The following is an 18,380-nucleotide window of genomic DNA, read 5'->3' as shown; positions in this document are numbered from 1 at the left end:
CGCACCAGCTAGGGTCTTGCGAATAGCCATCGTCTGCTGCACCCTGCACAACATAGCGCAGCAGCGAGGATCAGTACTGGGTGAGGAAGATGGTGTTGAGCGCAGAGCCTCATCGGAGGACGAGGAGAATGCGGACGGGGAGGCTCACCATGAGGTTGGTTACGAGGATGAGGAACACCTGGACAAGCCGGCTGTCCCATTGTGACCAGTATGCGACACGTTGCTGCCAGTCACGCCAGGGATACCCTTATCAATGGCAGATTTCAATAACTTCATGCAGCTCATACATGTGGCTGCCACCTGCGTACGCAGGTTTGCATCACCCAACACCAACCCCATGCAACAGTCAAACAATGATTCATCCCTTGTTTTGACTCTCTTCCCCCATTGCTGGGTGTGAAATGAGCCCTGACCCTTCACTCTGCCACTTCCATTTCATCACACAAAATGCCAACAACCTCAAGTGTGACAATTAGATGATTTATTAATAGCACTTCATAGAATACTAACATGACATTGATAAAGAAAGACGCACCCGAGTGACTACGCTTGTGACTATTTGTGTGGGATCTTTCTTTTCCGGGTGCTTCTACATTGTGCTACCCCTGCGGCTTCAGTAGAGTTAGAGGCAGCCTCCTCATCTCCGTGCTGCGCCTGCTTAGACGCCTTTAGTGGTTGTCCTCTGGGTTTTGGAGCCACTGATGACTGCGCCAATGTCTGCTCTTCCTGCGACTGCATGCTCAGACTCGGCCATCCGGGGAGGCATCTGGGGCTCTAACCGAGGGGTTGGCAAGGGGGTGGAAGTCAGAGTGCTTGGAGCGGAGCCCCCACTTCTATGTCCCCTCCCACCATCATCCCTCTCATGGTCCGCACTTCTCTGCTAGCAAGTAGCTGGAGAGCACTTTGCTGCACTTCAGTGGGGCCATGAGGGCACACCTCTATACTGACATCCCTCCTATAAAGGATGTCTGAGCCTCTGGTTTCTCTCCTCCATAGATGCCCATCTCGCCTCCATTTTTCCCCATCTCTCCTCCATAGATGAGCATCTGTTTTGAAGAGAAACCATGTTCTCGTGTGACTGGCGCCATGTCTCCCCCATGCAGGTGGCCATCCTATCCATGGAGGAAGCTATAGTTGCCAGTGAATGAGCCACGGTGTTGCTCATGCTGGAGATGGACTCCTCCATTCTCTGCACACTCGCGGTCACAAAACCAGTCAGAGCCTCCTGCATTTGTTCCTGCAGCTCCAGGATCACCCTCTTCCTGGATGGCCCCCGAGGCTCGGCGTCTGCCTGCAGCTGAACAGAGCTAGGAGACTCCTGCGCCCTCCGACGAGGAGTCTCCACTGCTGTCAATGTCTCCACCATCTGCTGCTGCTCCGTTGTGATCTGTGAGACGCCAGGTGACAACACTACTCCTATCTGGTGACATACCCACCAAGGTGTGCGACTCTGTGCTGGTGCTAGGTTGCATTGTTTGAGGTGACGCTGCACCCTCAGGCAGGAGGCTTCTCTGAGGAGTCGTCTTGATGTTGCTCCTGGACATTTGGCGGTGGGGGGTTCTTGATGGACCTGTGGGAGAGTGAAAACATCAGTTAGATATACAGGATGTCTACTGCAGCCACATACAGGAAACTTTGTGCTATCCGGCACCCACTGGACCGAGCTGCTGCCGTTGCCTCAAAACTTCCGTACTCTCCAGAGTTAATGTTGAGAGATACGGAGATTCTTATCTCCGTATTTGACAACAAACACTGTTGCTTAGCAACAGCTTCTAAACACTCGGGTGTGGCCCTAAAGCTCTGTAGCTGAAGCTGTTGCTATAGCTACAGACCTTGCACAGCTTGACTATTCAAACAAAGCAAAAAAACCAAACAAACAGAATAAAAAACGGCTGCTGATTTTTGCCGGTGGCTCCAGATTGCCGGATAGCTCACCTCCGGATAGCACAAAGTTTCCTGTACCATTATCCACATGATGAGCATTCATCTTGTCTTGACATCACACCCCATATGAGGCAATGATAAAAGGCATGCAATTGTCTGGAAATTAATTCTGTCACCAGCTTCTTCTACTGAGCCCCTCTCTCTGTCCCCCACTTCCGGAAAGTCCAGCAATCTCCAGTGCTGCCTCCTCTGCACTCGTCAGATATGACATGGTTTGTGGAGGCCCTCCTCCCATTCTCTCCCTCTTATTGTGGGCTATCTTTTCCTGCAAGGTGGGAAAGAAGAGGCGATTCAGTGAGAGTGATGGTATGAGTGTAAGGAATGGATTGGCATAGAGCTTAACACAGACAATTTGATGGAGTGGGTTGGCAATACCAAGTTGCCTCCTTTTGTGGTGTTAGTTGCTGTCATTGCATAATGACGAGGCTCGGTGTGTGGGCTGCATAGTAAGATGGTGACCTGATAATGTAGATAGTTAGAAGGATGGATGAAGGTACAAGGGATGTGTAGCGTTGTGCAGGAGTACGGGTGGCAATATAGAGTGTGATGAGACGCACAGCAACATCAAGGTAATTGTGGCTTAATACTCCCTTTTCCTGATCTTACTAGATCATTGAACCTCTTGCGGCACTGCACCCAGGTGCGAACCATCACTGACCGCCCCGTAACCTCCTGCGATAGCTGCAGCCACGCTGCCTTTGTCTGCTGGGGAGGCCTCTTCCTGCCGTCTGCAAGAAAGTGAACCTCCCTACGTGCTCTCACTCACTCCAAGATGATGGAGGGACTCATCTGTTGGCACTGCAAGCTCATAGTGCAGAGACTCACACACTGACAGCACTGAGTGCTATCAATTTGCAACTGACAGTAACTGGGGCTATGGTCCCTTTAATAAACCTGCAATAACCGCGTCATCCGGTGATGTCAAAAGACCCGCACCCTTTAATAGGGCTGGGAAACGCGCAGGACGGGCCTAACGAGGCCCATTAGGGTAAGATTCGATTTATCGACTGGATCCACGCAGCAGTGGGGCGTCCCGTCGCTGACCTCTCCCACATGAAGCCGCCCAGGTAGGCGAAATCGCGGCCTACTTGTGTGATGCTCACCGTTACTTTTTAAAACAAATTGAAACTAAAGTGGCCTTGTGGACTGTTATCTATAGTTGAAATATTCCTGTACAGCACATCAGAGATGTTGAAGCAACCATTTTGGACTGCTCAGGCTGAGGGCTGCTCTATATTCCAACCAAATTCTCCAAGGTTACATGCTGCACAATTTCAGAGTGGGCATACAGCAGGACGATGAGCAGTCCCATGGGGTACAGGAAGAAAAGGAGAGTGATGTGGAGGGAGTTGGTGGTAGGGAGATTGGCGCAGAACTGTGATTTGAAAATTCCTTCCAGTAATGGACACACCATGCCACTGATCAACTGTGCTTGTCTTATTGTTTCCCTTGAACATATTGTGCATTCCCTCTAATCAAGCTGAACCCAGTGTGTGCCTGCTCTCTGGCAACTCACCTATCTTTTTAAGGGTCTTAGCTAGATGTGCAGGCACTTTTGAGAGGAAGCTGCCTTGTCACACCCATCTACCATGTCACTGCCCAGCAGTCGGTATAAGAGCAGCCCATATGGTGTCTCTGCTGCAGGTAAAGCCTACTGTCACTACTCTTTCCAAATCCAGTAATTGGGTGCCTAAGGTTTTAATTGTCTTAAGTCACAGTATTCTGGAGAAAAGGCTGCTCTTCCTCTTGTTCAGCCTGGTCTTGCAAATTTCTGTGAAGTCACTCACTCCGTGATACTCTGTCTTTCCATAAATCCCTCACACAGGACTGCATTTGATGTGAGAGGTGCACAGCTGCACACACACCACCAGCATCTGCAGGATGCTCATGGAGGATTCAAAGGATGTGGCAAATGCCTTTTGCTCCTGCATCAGCTTTCTGTGGGCAGGTCCAGTAGGATACCAATCCCTAACTATAGAATACACATATTATGGACTCATGATTTGGCCACATCTTTTCTTTTCCTCCTTTCACTTGTTGCTGCTTCTTTGTGAGTTGCAAATCACTCATGACATTCTCTGGGGTGTTGGCATCTGTGCTGGTGCTACGGGCAGGACAAGTGCTGACGCAACCTGTTGTAAAGTGCCTGGGTCCATGGTGGCACTTCCTCTGGCCTCCTTATCTTGGAAGAGAAAAGGAGTAATATTTACAATGCATCTTCTACACAGTGGCTTCAAATACAGGTAAGATCATAGGACATTTTGTGGATCATGCAGCTGCTTTTCAAATGTAACCTCTAATGCGATTTAGAAAGTGAGTCAGTATATGAAGGATCATAATAAATGGAAGGTGTTTTCTGGTGGTGCTACCACATCTCCAAACTTGCCCTCAACAGATTCCTGGTCAGAAAACATTGTCCTCATTAGCTGCTAGGTACAGCAGACCTGTGATGCTGCAATCACTCAGTTGGCGTACCTCCACCCACGCAGCTTGCACCTGGAATTTTATGGAGAGGTGCCCTTCAGCAGCAAACCAAACAACCCCCCTTAACTGCATTTCCTGTAGTAACCCCTCCAATAACCCGTTACTGAAGGAATGAGTCTTTGGCATCACCCTCGTCCAGAAAGGTAACGAGGACAACAGTTATGAGAAATGTGAAAATTCACACTTATGCAGAGAGTGACAGTTCTGAGTTGAGGATTAAACTTGACTTGGGAGTTGACGTAATAAAGACTTACTACGCACTTGGTTTTACATAAAGCAAGGCTTTAATCAACTTGTAACAAAACATGGAGGTCTAGTTAGTAGTCACTAGCTTCCTGTTTCCAGATTGTCTCTGCCAAGGTGGGCCCACGCCCGAGTATTTATACTCCTCGGACGGCGCCCTCAGCTGGCCGTTCAGTAGTACTTCCTGAGTTACTTCTTGTAGAAGTTGTGATTTATGACATTCTTCCTCCCTAAAAGGTTTGGAAGTCCAGTCTTCCTTTAACGGACTAGGCGGACCAAAAATAGCCGTAGTCGTTTAGCTTTCTGCTTGTGACCGGAAGGCACGTCTCCCCGGACAGTGTCCTGGTCCCTGGGTCGCTTGGCCCGTACCGGTAAGTCGGTAGAGTCCGCGTCGTCTTGATCGTCCTGTGGAGGCCTGGGAATATCATGACTCCGGGTGCGGGTCCCCACAGGCGCAGAGCTGGCCTCATCCTGGGTCGTAGCCGGAGATTGTCCAGCGTCCTGATTTCGGGTGGCCATCCTACGGGGAGCGTTCGGCTCCCTGAGTTGATCCGGTAGCACTGCCAGCAGATCCCTCAATATCCCAGGTAGGGCGTCATCTTCATAGGGGTGCGGAGTGTCGACATCGTCGTGGGATCCTACATCATTTGGGCCCGTGTGACCGGTTGGGCAGGGGGCCAGATCTCTGAGCGAGACGGTGGACTCCCGGCCATCGGGGTACCGCACGTGCGCATACGTGGGGTTTACCTCCGTTAACTCCACCTCGTCAACGAGAGGGTCGTTCTTGGCCGACCGGACGAACCTCCGGAGTAGCACAGGGCCTGGAGCCACCAACCATGACGGTAGAGATGTCCCATGTGTAGAGCGACGCCGGAACTTGAAGAATCGCTCATGAGGTGTGACCTTAGTGGATGTGGAGAGAAGAGACCTGATAGAGTGTAACACATCGGGGAGCACAGTTTCCCACTGCTGGTCTGGTAGGTTGCGTGACCTCCGTGCCAGACGGACAGCGTTCCAGATGATGGCATTGTATCGTTCAACCTGTCCATTGGCGATTGGGTGATATGGTGTCGTCTTACTCGAGGCGATTCCCCGTTGGGAGAGGTAACTTTTTTAAGTTCACTCGACATAAAGGAGGGACCCCGATCCGTGTGGATAAAATTGGCCGTCCCGCAGAGGGAAAAGACCTGATCGAGGCATTTAATTACCGTAGAGGTAATTACCGTAGAGGTAAGCATATTAGGACAGGGGAAGGTGAAGGGAAAGCGTGAATACTCGTCTACCATCGTAAGTAGGTAGGTGTTCCGCGTCGACGAAGGCAATGGCCCTTTAAAGTCTATGCTGAGCCTCTGCATAGGCTGCATTGCATGTATGAGTAAGTCATCTGATGGGTGGAAGAATTGTGGTTTCAATTCTGCACAAATCCTACAGGAGGAACAAGTTTTCTTTACGTCCCCCATTGAGAATGGTAGATTTTTGGAGTGCACAAAGTGCAACATACGGGTAACGCCAGGATGGCATAAGTCCATATGCAGATCCGCCAGAGTCGACGTTGACATTGAAGAGCAAAATGCCTGTGTGAAGGTATCTGGGGCCACATCCGTTTGCCGAGTCGGTAACGGATAGTATATCCAAAGGTGGCCAGCTCCATCCTCCAGAGTTGAATTTTATTATTTTTGATTTTCGTGCGCTTCTGTTATCCAACATGAAGGCCATGGAGCGCTGGTCAGTTATGAGCATGAAATGACGCCGAGCAAGAAAATGACTCCATTGGCGTACAGCCTCGATGATGGCTGTAGCCTCCTTCTCGACGGGGGGGTAATGGAGCTCGCTACCCTGTAAGGTTCTGGATAGGAATGCCATGGGCCGACCACCTTGATTCAAGGTAGCCGAGATCGCCACCTGCGATGCATCGCATTCGACCACAAAAGGAAGGTTTTCATCAATGGAGCAAAGCGTGGCTTTCTCCAGCTGTCGTTCGAGGAGGTTGAAGGCAGAAATAGCCGTTGCTTCTAATGGAAAAGACTTCGCATGAAGCAGGGGCTGTATTTTATCGGAGAAGTGAGGTATCCACTTTGCGTAATAAGCAAACATGCCAAGTGCCCGACGAAGAGAGCCGAGGTTTGTAGGGGGAGGGAGCTCCTGAAGTGGACGAAGTCGCTCTGGTCCGGTTTAATAACACCATTGCCCACCCAGTAGCCGAGAATGTTCACTGATGGCACCGATTTCACCGATTTGGATTCGTTTAACGTTAAGTGGCGACGACAGAGGAAAATCTCTGAAGATTGGTGTCATGCTCCTTTTGATCATGGCCGGCAATAGTGATATTGTCTAAATACGGAAAGGTATCCGTCAAGTTCTCTTGCCAGACTAGGCCATCCATTGCCCGTTGGAAGACGGCCACCCCATTGGTGACCCCAAATGGAAGGCGACAAAACTGATAAAGCCGACCATTGGCCTCAAAGGCCGTATACTTTTTGTCAGAGTCTTTCAGCGGTACCTGACGGTACGCGCTCTTTAAATTGAAGGTTGAAAATACTTGGCAAGGTTGTTGACCATGTCATCTATGTGTGGTAGCGGGTAGGCATCCAGATCGGTATATTGATTAATAGTCTGCGAATAATCAATACAGACGTTTCTTATGTTGTTTTAAAGGGTTTTTCACAATGACTACTTGAGCCCACCAGGGGGATGAACACGGCTCGATAATACCGTCAGCTAAAAGACGAGAGATTTCTGCCTCGATAAATGCTCGGTCGTCTTGTCTAAAGCGCCGCGATTTGGTGGCTATGGGTTTACAGCGGGGGGAGAGATTGGCAAACAGGGAGGGCTCACCGAGTAAGGCCGCCGAGAGCGCACAAAACGGCACCTTAGAAATGGTAAGCTCCGGCTTCGACCCTCCAAACTCAAAAGTGAGTCTTTTGTGCTGCTTCTGGAAGTCCTGTCCCAGAAGCACATCGCTACATAAGTTTTCGAGTACTCCGAGCCGGGTGGAGGGATACGTGCGACCATTGAGGATGAGGTTGACAAGACAGAAGCCAGAAGAATTGGTGGTCAGAGTCGTTGGAGCCATTGCAATCTCCCTGTCCGAGGGATAAATGCGCAGTTTTAACCTGCTGACAGCCCGCTTACTAATGAAGCTGTCAGAGCTGCAGGAGTCGATTAGCGCGCTTAGAGTGTGCCCATTTACTGAAACCTTCATAGCTGCATGGGACAAACTTTGGGGGAAAACAGCTGTGATGGGAGGAGGGGTAATTTTTCCTTCGGCAGCTGTAGCCTTAGCAGTGGTTCTTGGGGGAGGAGCAGCTCCGTAGATAGCAGCTGTGAAGCTAACGGGAGCTCTCGACCGGTATACTTTAGAGGAGCGGCCTTTCTTGTTAGCAGAGGCCCATGACTGGCATACCTTGGAAAAGTGTCCTTTCTTGCTGCAATGATTGCAGGTCGCATTACGAGCCGGGCAAAATTTTCTGTAATGGAACGTACCTCCACAAAAGAAACACTTTCTTCCTGATTGCCAGGATGCTGCTAGGGCGGGGTCGTCATCAGCAAAGGCCTCTAGGGTAGGGTCGTCGTCCATTAGAGTAGAGTCATCATCAGCGGGGGCATCCACCCGAGACCTATCAAAAGACTTATTAAGGGTGATAGCCGCCGCCCGTGACCGTGGTGGGAGATAAGTGTCTGCATTCTTCTTGGCCAAGTCCAGGGAACACGCCTGGTCATAAGCAGCCCGTAAGTTGAGGGTTTTATTTTCCAGCAGGCGCTGACGTATAAAAGGGGACGCAATCCCATTGATAAAGGAATCGCGGATTCGTTCCTCTTGATACTGTTCAGCTGTAACCACTTTAAGGTTACAATCTTTGCTGAGCCTGCGAAGTTGCTGGAGGAATTCATCGAGTGATTCCCCAGGCTGCTGCCGAGTTGTGGCCAGTAGGTGTCGAGCAAAGATTTCATCCGGGGACTTGACATATAGCTGCTGTAAAATTTCGATAGCAGCGTCTTAGTCTATACAGTCCTCAATATAATCATACACATGAGGGGATACGTAGTTAATAAGCATTCGTAACTTATTAGAAGCACCCGCCCCACATTCTTCAAGAAAGTTGCTAAAGGTACGAAACCAATGCTTCCATACCTTCGCTGCCGCAGGTGCATTCGGGTCCAGGTCGAGACGAGCGGGTCTAAGGAGTTTTTCCATGATGGATCAGTTTCTTGCCCAGGTCCCTTTCTGCAGTTCGAGTTGCAGCTGGTTGTTCCGAATCACCCAAGGCGTGGCGACGATAGCAAGTCGATTAAATTGCCGTAATAAAGACTCACTACGCACCTGGTTGTACATAAAGCAAGGCTTTAATCGACTTGTAACAAAACATGGAGGTCTAGTTAGTAGTCACTAGCTTCCTGTTTCCAGATTGTCTCTGCCAAGGTGGGCCCACGCCCGAGTATTTATACTCCTTGGGCGGCGCCCTCAGCTGGCCGTTCAGTAGTACTTCCTGAGTTACTTGCAGAAGTTGTGATTTATGACAGGAGTTTTATCTGTTGCTTAAACTAAGTGCAAAAGATTGAGGTGTTTTACTCTGCAGCATTGATGTCTTCTACCTCAAATGAAAAAAAGCAGCAACGTTGAAAAAATGCAGTTCTGATATTCTGTGTTCTAATTATTCTTTTTCCCAGTTATGGAGGAATGTTAAGTGCCTACATGAGAATAAAGTATCCTAATATTGTGGCGGGTGCTCTAGCATCAAGTGCACCTGTGGTCTCCACAGCTAATATTGGAGATGGTCGGCAGTTCTTTCATGATGTAACCAAAGTGAGTACACGTGTGTGTGTGTGTTGCGCGTGCGTATGTGCCTCCATTTCTTCTTGCTCTATCATGGCAAACTTTGAACAGTTTGTCCGAGTGGCTATTCCTAGTTGCTCCAGAAGCTTAAGCCAGTCTGAAAACTCCATACATTTGCGACACCCCATTGAGGACTGTCCATCCCTGCATTTAAAAAAAGTCATTTCATAATAACCATACAACTAGTTTTTGTTGTGACTTTCTTATGCTTCTTATACATGTGATAATGAACGTGGCTATTAAAGAATTGGTAGCATTGCAGCTAAGCAGAGCCCTCTGTAGGGCACTCTGTCAGTTTGGAATCAAATCACATTATGCCACAGAGTAGCAAGAAGCAGATCTGCACCAGATGTCCTCGTTTGGAGTTCATGATCTTTAAGGGCCTTTGTAAAGTCAGTTTTTACTGCTGATTTTAAACCCCAGGATTTTGGGGGTATTTTAGTTTTTTTTAATCATGACAAAATCAAGAGAAAATAGAGCCCCAAAAAAAGTAAATTTGGAGTAAATCAGTAAAATTCCATTTTTATTTTGTGCATCACTAAACCTCAAGAAAACTAGCAAAGGACTAACTAGACACAGTTAAGCTAAATGACAGTCTACAATTATTTACAATTCACTTTCATGGCCCTCAATGACAGTTCCAAAAGTAACCTAAATTTCCTTGATCAACAATACGGTCAAGTTATTTTGGCAGTAAAATATATTGATATTATTTGTGAATGGAATGTGTTCTATACAGAGTGGTGAGGTTTGGAACTCATTGCCATGCAGAGTGGTTGAAGTATATAGTATTGACCTATTTAAGGGAGGCTTGATGCATACATGAGAGAGAGAGAGAGAGAGAGAGAGAGAATAGCGGCACAATGGGGGCAGGGGTGGGAAGAGGTATTTAGAATGGGAGGACATTCGTATGGAGTACAAGTCCCATTTCTGTGCTGTAGACTCTATGTAATTCAGTAAAGCACAAATATGAGGTCTGCCCAAGAAATGTGATAGTTGATAGTTTAATTTTGCAGCTGGTGCTTTGAACAGTATGTTGTGATTATAGAAACATAGAAGATAGGAGCAGGAGTAGGCCATTCGGTCCCTCGAGCCTGCTCCGCCATTCAATGAGATCATGGCTGATCGTCCAAATTCAGTACCCTGTCCCTGCCTTCTCTCCATATCCCTTGATCCCCCTAGCCTTAAGGAATATATCCAATTCCTTCTTGAATATATTTAATGAATTGGCCTCTACTGCCTTCTTTGGCAGAGAATTCCACAGGTTCACCACCCTCTGGGTGAAGAAATTCCTCCTCATCTCTGTTCTAAATGGCTTACCCCTTATCCTTAGACTGTGACCCTGGTTCTGGACTCCCCGACCATCGGGAACATCCTTCCAGCATCTAGTCTGTCTAGTCCTGTTAGAATTTTATAAGTTTCGATGAGATCCCCTCTCATTCTTCTAAACTCCAGTGAGTACAAGCCCAATCGACCCAATCTCTCCTCATACGTCATTCCTGCCATCCCAGATATCAGCCTGGTGAATCTTTGCTGCACTCCTTCCATGGCAAGAACATCCTTCCTCAGATAAGGCGCCCAAAACTGCACACAATACTCCAGGTCTGGTCTCACCAAGGCCCTGTACAACTGCAGCAAGACATCCTTGTTCCTGTACTCAAACCCTCTCGCTACGAATGCCAACATACCATTTGCCTTCTTAACTGCCTGCTGCACCTACATGCTTACTTTCAGCGACTGGTGCACAAGGACGCCCAAGTCTCGTTGCACTTCCTCTTCTCCCAATCTATTGCCATTCAGATAATAATCTGCCTTCCTGTTTTTGACACCAAAGTGGATAACCTCGCATTTATCCACGTTATATTGCATCTGCCATGCTTCTGCCCAATCACCCAACCTGTCCAAATCATACTGGAGTTTCTCGGTATCCTCCTCACCGCGCACACACGCCCACCCAGCTTTGTGTTGTCTGCAAACTTGGAGATATTACATCTCGTTCCCTCATCCAGATCATTAATATATATTGTGAATAGCTGGGGTCCAAGGACCGATCCCTGCGGTACCCCACTAGTCACTGCCTGCCACTCGGGAAAAAGAACCGTTTATTCCAACTCTTTGCTTTCTGTCTGCCAACCAGTTCTCTATCCAAGTCAATACCTTGCCCCCATCCCATGTGCCTTAATTTTACACGCTGATCTCTTATGCGGGACCTTATCGAAAGCCTTTTGAAAATCCAAATACACCACATCCACTGGTTCTCCCTTATCTATTTTACCAGTTACATCCTCAAAAAATTCCAGTAGATTAGTCAAGCATGATTTACCTTTTTGTAAATCCATGTTGACTTTGCCAATCCGGTCACTTTTTTCCAAGTGTTCTGCTATTACATCCTTTATAATGGACTCTAGCATTTTCCCCACTACTGATGTCAGGCTTACCGGTCTGTAATTCCCCGTTTTCTCTCTACCATCCTTTTTGAACAGTGGGGTAACATTAGCTACCCGCCAATCCATGGGTACTGTTCCAGAGTCTCTCAAATTTTGGAAGATGACCCGCAATGCATCTACTATTTCTAGGGCCACTTCCTTAAGTACCCTAGGATGTAGATTATCAGGCCCTGGGGATTTATCAGCCCTCAATTCCATCAATTTCCCTAAAACCATTTCCCTACAAATACTGATTGCATTCAGTTCCTCCCTGTCATTAGACCCTATGTTCCCCGACATCTTTGGGAGGTTATTTGTGTCCTCCTTTGTGAAGACAGAACCAAAGTATGTATTTAATTGGTCTACCATTTCTTTGTTCCCCATTATAAATTCCCCTGATTCTGACTGCAAGGGACCTATGCTTGACTTCACCAATCTTTTTCTCTTCACATATCTATAAAAGCTTTTACAGTCAGTTTTTATGTTCCCTGCAAGCTTACACTCATACTCTATTTTCCCCCTTTTAATTAATCCCTTTGTCCTCCTTTGTTGAATCCTAAACTGCTCCCAATCCTCAGGTTTACTGCTTTTTCTGGCCAATTTATATGTCCTCTCCTTGGATCTTATGCTATCCCTAATTTCCCTTGTTAGCCACGGTTGAGTCACCTTTTTTGTTTTATTTTTATGCCAAATTGGGATGAACAAATTTTGTAGTTCATCCATGCGATCTTTGAGTGTTTGCCATTGCCCATCCACCGTCAACCCTTTGAGTGACATTCCCCAATCAATCCTACCCAACTCGCACCTCATACCATCGTAGTCTCCTTTATTTAAATTCAGGACCCTAGTCTCCGAGTCAACTATTTCACTCTCCATCTTAATGAAGAATTCTATCATATTATTATGATTATTTTGTATGCAGTGTATCCATTTCATCGCTCAAATAAACCTCCTGGTGACAGATTAAGTTGCAGAGTCCAGAGAATTGTGCTTTGTACTATAATCTAAAAGAAGTGCTTTTAGTATAATAGCATAAATCTCTCTTTCTAAATCTTTAGTACTAGAAAGATTCTACTAGAATGTTTCAATGGAGTATATATTTTTTTCAATATAGTGTCTGTTTGACTCATTCGTAGCATTCTTGCCTCGGAGTAAGAAAGCTGCAAGTTTGAGCTCCACTCCAGAACTTCAGCACCTAACCCAGGCTGACTCTTGGATGAGACGTTAAACCAATGTCTCATCTGCCTCCTCAGGGACGTAAAAGATCCCATGGCACTATTTGAAGAGGAGCGGGGCGTTCTCCTGGTGTCTTGGCCAACATTCATCCCTCAACCATCATCATCAAACAGATTAACTGGTCAATTATACAATTGCGGTTCTTGGCATCTTGCTGTGCATCTTGGTTGCTGCGTTTGCCTACAAAATAACTGTGACTACACTTTAAAATGAACTGATTGGCTGTGAGGTGCTTTGGGACGTGAAAGGTGCTCCACAAGTGCAACTTTTTACTTTAACTGTACGACTGAATTTTTGAATTTGCTGCAACTCACTGGTATGTATTATAATAGTTTTTATTTATCTTTTGATCAGGATTTTGAACGTAACTCACCTGACTGTGTTTCGAAAATCCGGGAAGCTTTTCAGAAGCTTGAATCTTTGGCACAGCAACAAGGTACGGGGTACCTGTCGTGTTCAGAAGAATTTCATATGCTTCTGGGTCACAAGACATGTAACTTCAGGCTTTTTATCTTTCTTCAACTTTAATTACTGAATATCGCAGGAAATGCACAATCATTATGCTCGCCAGTTCCTGCATATATTGTAAGCACATACAAATAAGAGATCCACTTGAGATATTTTCCTTGTGATTTGTGCCATAATAATGCTGAACTCCAGGGACGCCCAATGTTGCTATAGTCGTGGAAGGAGGGATTTCATTATTTTAAAGCCAGAAAGTCTAAGCAAGAGTGATCAGTTGCTTTAGCGGCAAATTCAAACTTTCAAAAATAATTTTCAGTGTTTTACAGCAGATTGGAGACTGCTAGCAAGGCTTGCAGCAGCCAGGCAGACTTTTTGGTGGAAGCTGGGGAGCCCGTCAAGGTTATACACATGATCTCAGACTGAAAAATTGGCCTGGGTCAGGGGTGCTTCTGAATTCGCATTAGATTATGAAATCGAATAAAGTTGCTCTTAACCTGTCTGAGATTCTATTCTATGTCATGGATTTACTGTGCAATAATTTACTGCACCTGTTATGTGTACCTTATTTTACATTGATGTGTATGAGTAGTTCATTGTATAGCACTTGCTTCCCATCTCTTTCTTGCAAACTTGAGGCATAGGCATCTCTGACACTTAGATCTTCTGCATGGGATCAACCCTCTAGGCCCTGCTCACTATATCGTTGTGGTAGTAGGATGCGTTATAAAGAAATCAACCATAGAATTTAATTTCTGTCCCTATAAATCTGTGTTTTACAGCATGGAGCAAGATCACCAGTAAACTGTCTCTGTGTAAGCCAATAAAATCCAAGAAAGAAGTTGATCACCTCTATGGATGGGCACGAAATGCATTTACTTATTTAGCAATGTTCAACTACCCATACAAGACTGAAGTAGCATTGCATTTCCCTGCAAACCCAGTGGATGTAAGTATTCTAGTTTTCCTGGACAATGAAAAATGTTTTTCACATACATTAAAAAAAAATACACTAAATGAATTGGTTTATATTTGTGAGTTCTTTATCAGCTTGTTGTTGCTTATGCGATGAGTTTTGTCAATTTTATGATTGATTTTATATTTAAGTGCTACAATATATTTTTACTGCAGACTTCACTATGGTTAACTATAATTAAAACATTTCAATGAAAAAATTAAATTCCTGATTTATCAACTTTTAAAAGAATTTTGAAAATGTGTGTGTGTTTGTGTACACACGTATTAATGTAAAGGTTAATTTCCCAAGGTTGCCTGTCGTTATATTGAAAAGAAGAGTGATCATATTGATGGCTTGCTAGATATATTAGGTAAGTGTACTACTTTTTAAAATATATGGAGAAATTGAGATAAAAACAGAAAATGCTGCAAATACTCAACAGGTCAGGCAGCATCTGTGGAGAAAGAAACAGAGTTAACGTTTCAGCTTGATGACCTTTTGTCAGAACAGAAATTTAATGCTAATAAGTATGAAGTGATGCACTTTGGCAGAAACAACAAGGAGAGGTAGTATAATCTAAATGGCCCCAACCGCCTCCTTTTCACTCTGGACGTACAATCCCTCTACACCTCCATCCCCCACCAGGATGGCCTGAGGGCGCTCTGCTGCTTCCTTGAACAGAGGCCCAACCAGTCCCCATCCACCACCACCCTCCTCCGCCTAGCTGAACTTGTTCTCACATTCAACAACTTCTCTTTTGACTCCACTCACTTCCTCCAAATCAAAGGTGTTGCCTGCCTTTTCGTGAGATATGTGGAACACTCTTTGTTCCAGTCCTACTCATGTCCCCTCCCTCACCTCTTTTTCCGGTACATTGATGACTGTATCGGTGCCGTTTCCTGCTCTCGCCCTGAACTAGATAAATTTCATTCACTTTGCTTCCAATTTCCACTCTTCCCTCACCTTCACATGGTCCATCTCTGACTCTTCCCTTCCCTTCCTCGACTTCTCTGTCTCCATTTTTGGGGATAGGTTATTGAAAAACATTGACTACAAACCCACTAACTCCCACAGCTACCTGGACTACACTTCCTCCCACCCTGCCTCCTGTAAGGACTCTATTCCATTCTCCCAGTTTCTCCGTCTCCGCCGCATCTGCTCTGACGATGTCACCTTCCATACCAGTGCTTCCGACATGTCTTCCTTTTTCCTCAACCGAGGATTCCCCTCTAGTGGTTGATACGGCCCTTAACCGTGTCCGTTCTATCTCCTGCACTTCTGCCTTCACCCCTGCCCCTCCCTCCCGGAACCACGATAGAGTTCCCCTCGTCCTCACCTTTCACCCCACCAGCCTCCACATTCAACGGATCATCCTCCGCCATTTCCACCACCTGCAGCGTGATCCCACCAAACGCATCTTTCCCTCACCTCCCCTTTCAGCATTCCATAGGCACCGCTCCCTCCGCGACACCCTAGTCCACTCCTCTCGCGCCCCCAACACCCCTTCCCCTTCACCCGGCACCTTCCCTTATACCTCCCCACTTCCCACTGTCCAGGGCCCCAAACACCCCTTCCAGGTGAAACAGCGATTTACTTGTACTTCTTGCAATTTAGTATACTGTATTCGCTGCTCACGATGTTGTCTCCTCTACATTAGGGAGACCAAACGCAGATTAGGTGACCGCTTTGCGGGACACCTCCGTTCAGTCCGTAAGAGGGACCCCGAGCTTCCGGTCGCCTGTCACTTTAATTCACCACACCATTCCCACTCAGATCTCTTGCATTGTTCCACGGAAGCTCAGCGTTAGCTCAAGGAACAGCACCTCATCTTTCAATTAGGCACTTTACAGCCTTCTGGACTCAACATAGAGTTCAACAATTTCAGATCATAACCCCGGCCCCTATCATATATTTTTTATCCACACTTTTGTTCTGTTCTTCTCTCCCACATGGCAGCTGCCTTCCATTCTGCCAGCGCAATTTACACTTACATAGAAACATAGAAGATAGGAGCAGGAGTAGGCCATTCGGCCCCTCGAGCCTGCTGCGCCATTTCATGAGATCATGGCTGATCATTCAAATTCAGTACCCTGTCCCTGCTTTCTCCCCATATCCCTTGATCCCTTTTAGCCGTAAGAAATATAACTCCTTGAATATATTTAATGAATTGGCCTCAACTGCCTTCTGTGGTAGAGAATTCCACAGGTTCACCACTCTCTGGGTGAAGAAATTCCTCCTCATCTCAGTCCTAAATGGCTTACCCCTTATCTTTAGACTCTGACCCCTGGTTCTGGACTCCCCCGCCATTGGGAACATCCTTCCTGCACCTAGTCTGTCTAGTCCTGTTAGAATTTTATAAGTTTCAATGAGATGCCCTCTCATTCTTCTAAACTCCAGCGAATATAAGCTCAATCGACCCAATCTCTCCTCATACGTCATTCCTGCCATCCCAGGTATCAGTCTGGTGAATCTTCGCTGCACACAATACTCGGTGTGGTCTCACCAAGGTCCTGTACAACTGCAGCAAGACATCCTTGCTCCTATACTCGAATCCTCTCACTATGAAGGCCAACATACCATTTGCCTTCTTAACCGCCTGCTGCACCTGCATGCTTACCTTCAGCGACTGGTGCACAAGGACACCCAAGTCTCGTTGCACTTCCCCTTCTCCCAATCTATTGCCGTTCAGATAATAATCTGCCTTCCTGTTTTTGCCACCAAAGTAGATAACCTCGCATTTATCCATTTTATACTGCATCTGCCATGCATCTGCCCAATCACCCAACCTGTCCAAATTATACTGGAGTTTCTCGGCATCCTCCTCACAGCACACACGCACACCCAGCTTTGTGTCATCTGCAAACTTGGAGATATTACATCTAGTTCCCTCGTCTAAATCATTAATATATATTGTGAATAGCTGGGGTCCTAGCACCGATCCCTGCGGTACCCCACTAGTCACTGCCTGCCACTCGGAAAAAGACCCGTTTATTCCAACTCTTTGCTTCCTGTCTGCCAAACAGTTCTCTATCCAAGTCAGTACCTTACCCCCAATCCCATGTGCTTTAACTTTGCATGCTAATCTCTTATGCGGGACCTTATTGAAATCCTTCTGAAAGTCCAAATACACCACATCTACTGGTTCTCCCTTATCTATTCTACCAGTTACATCCTCAAAAAATTCCAGTAGATTAGTCCAGCACAATTTACCTTTTGTAAATCCATGTTGACTTTGTCCGATCCTGTCACTGTTTTCTAGGTGCCCTGCTATTACATCTTTTATAATGGACTCTAGTATTTTCCCCACTACCAATGTCAGGCTTACCTATAATTCCCCGTTTTCTCTCTACCATCCTTTTTTGAACAGTGGGGTAACACAAGCTACCCTCCAATCCATGGGAACTGTTCCAGAGTCTATAGAATTTTGGAAGATGACCAGCAATGTATCTACTATTTCTAGGGCCACTTCCTTAAGTACCCTAGGATGTAGATTATCAGGCCCTTATTGACCTTCAATCCTGTCAATTTCCCTAACACCATTTCCCTACAAATACTGATTTCATTCAGTTCCTCCCTCGTTAGATCCTATGTTCCCCGACGTCTCTGGGAGGTTATTTGTGTCCTCCTTTGTGAAGACAGAACCAAAGTATGTAGTTAATTTGTCTGCCATTTCTTTGTTCCCCATTATAAATTCCCCTGATTCTGACTGCAAGGGACCTACGCTTGACTTCACCAATTGTTTTCTCTTCACAAGCTTTTACAGTCAGTTTTCATGTTCCCTGAAAGCTTACTC

The 18,380-nt window shown here is 46.4% G+C and overlaps 1 protein-coding gene across 5 annotated transcripts in view; it reads left to right on the top strand.

Moving 5' to 3' along the window:
• The window catches only part of dpp7 (dipeptidyl-peptidase 7), a 76,205-nt gene that overhangs the window by 26,669 nt on the left and 31,156 nt on the right, over positions 1-18,380 (top strand). For all 5 annotated transcript variants that reach the window (XR_015073373.1, XM_085965796.1, XM_085965797.1 and 2 more), the window contains exons 4-7: positions 9,340-9,475; positions 13,522-13,603; positions 14,412-14,578; positions 14,897-14,957. Coding sequence is in view for 4 of the 5 variants with exons in the window: in XM_085965796.1 (XP_085821922.1) it covers positions 9,340-9,475; positions 13,522-13,603; positions 14,412-14,578; positions 14,897-14,957 (446 nt within the window). In the remaining variant the exon portion in view is untranslated. The remainder of the gene's footprint in view (positions 1-9,339; positions 9,476-13,521; positions 13,604-14,411; positions 14,579-14,896; positions 14,958-18,380) is intronic.

Source organism: Somniosus microcephalus, chromosome 23, assembly GCF_052327205.1.
Source record: "Somniosus microcephalus isolate GS21.2 chromosome 23, FLI_Smic_1.0, whole genome shotgun sequence".
Lineage (NCBI taxonomy): Eukaryota > Metazoa > Chordata > Chondrichthyes > Squaliformes > Somniosidae > Somniosus > Somniosus microcephalus.
This window is presented reverse-complemented; position numbering and strand designations above follow the sequence as displayed.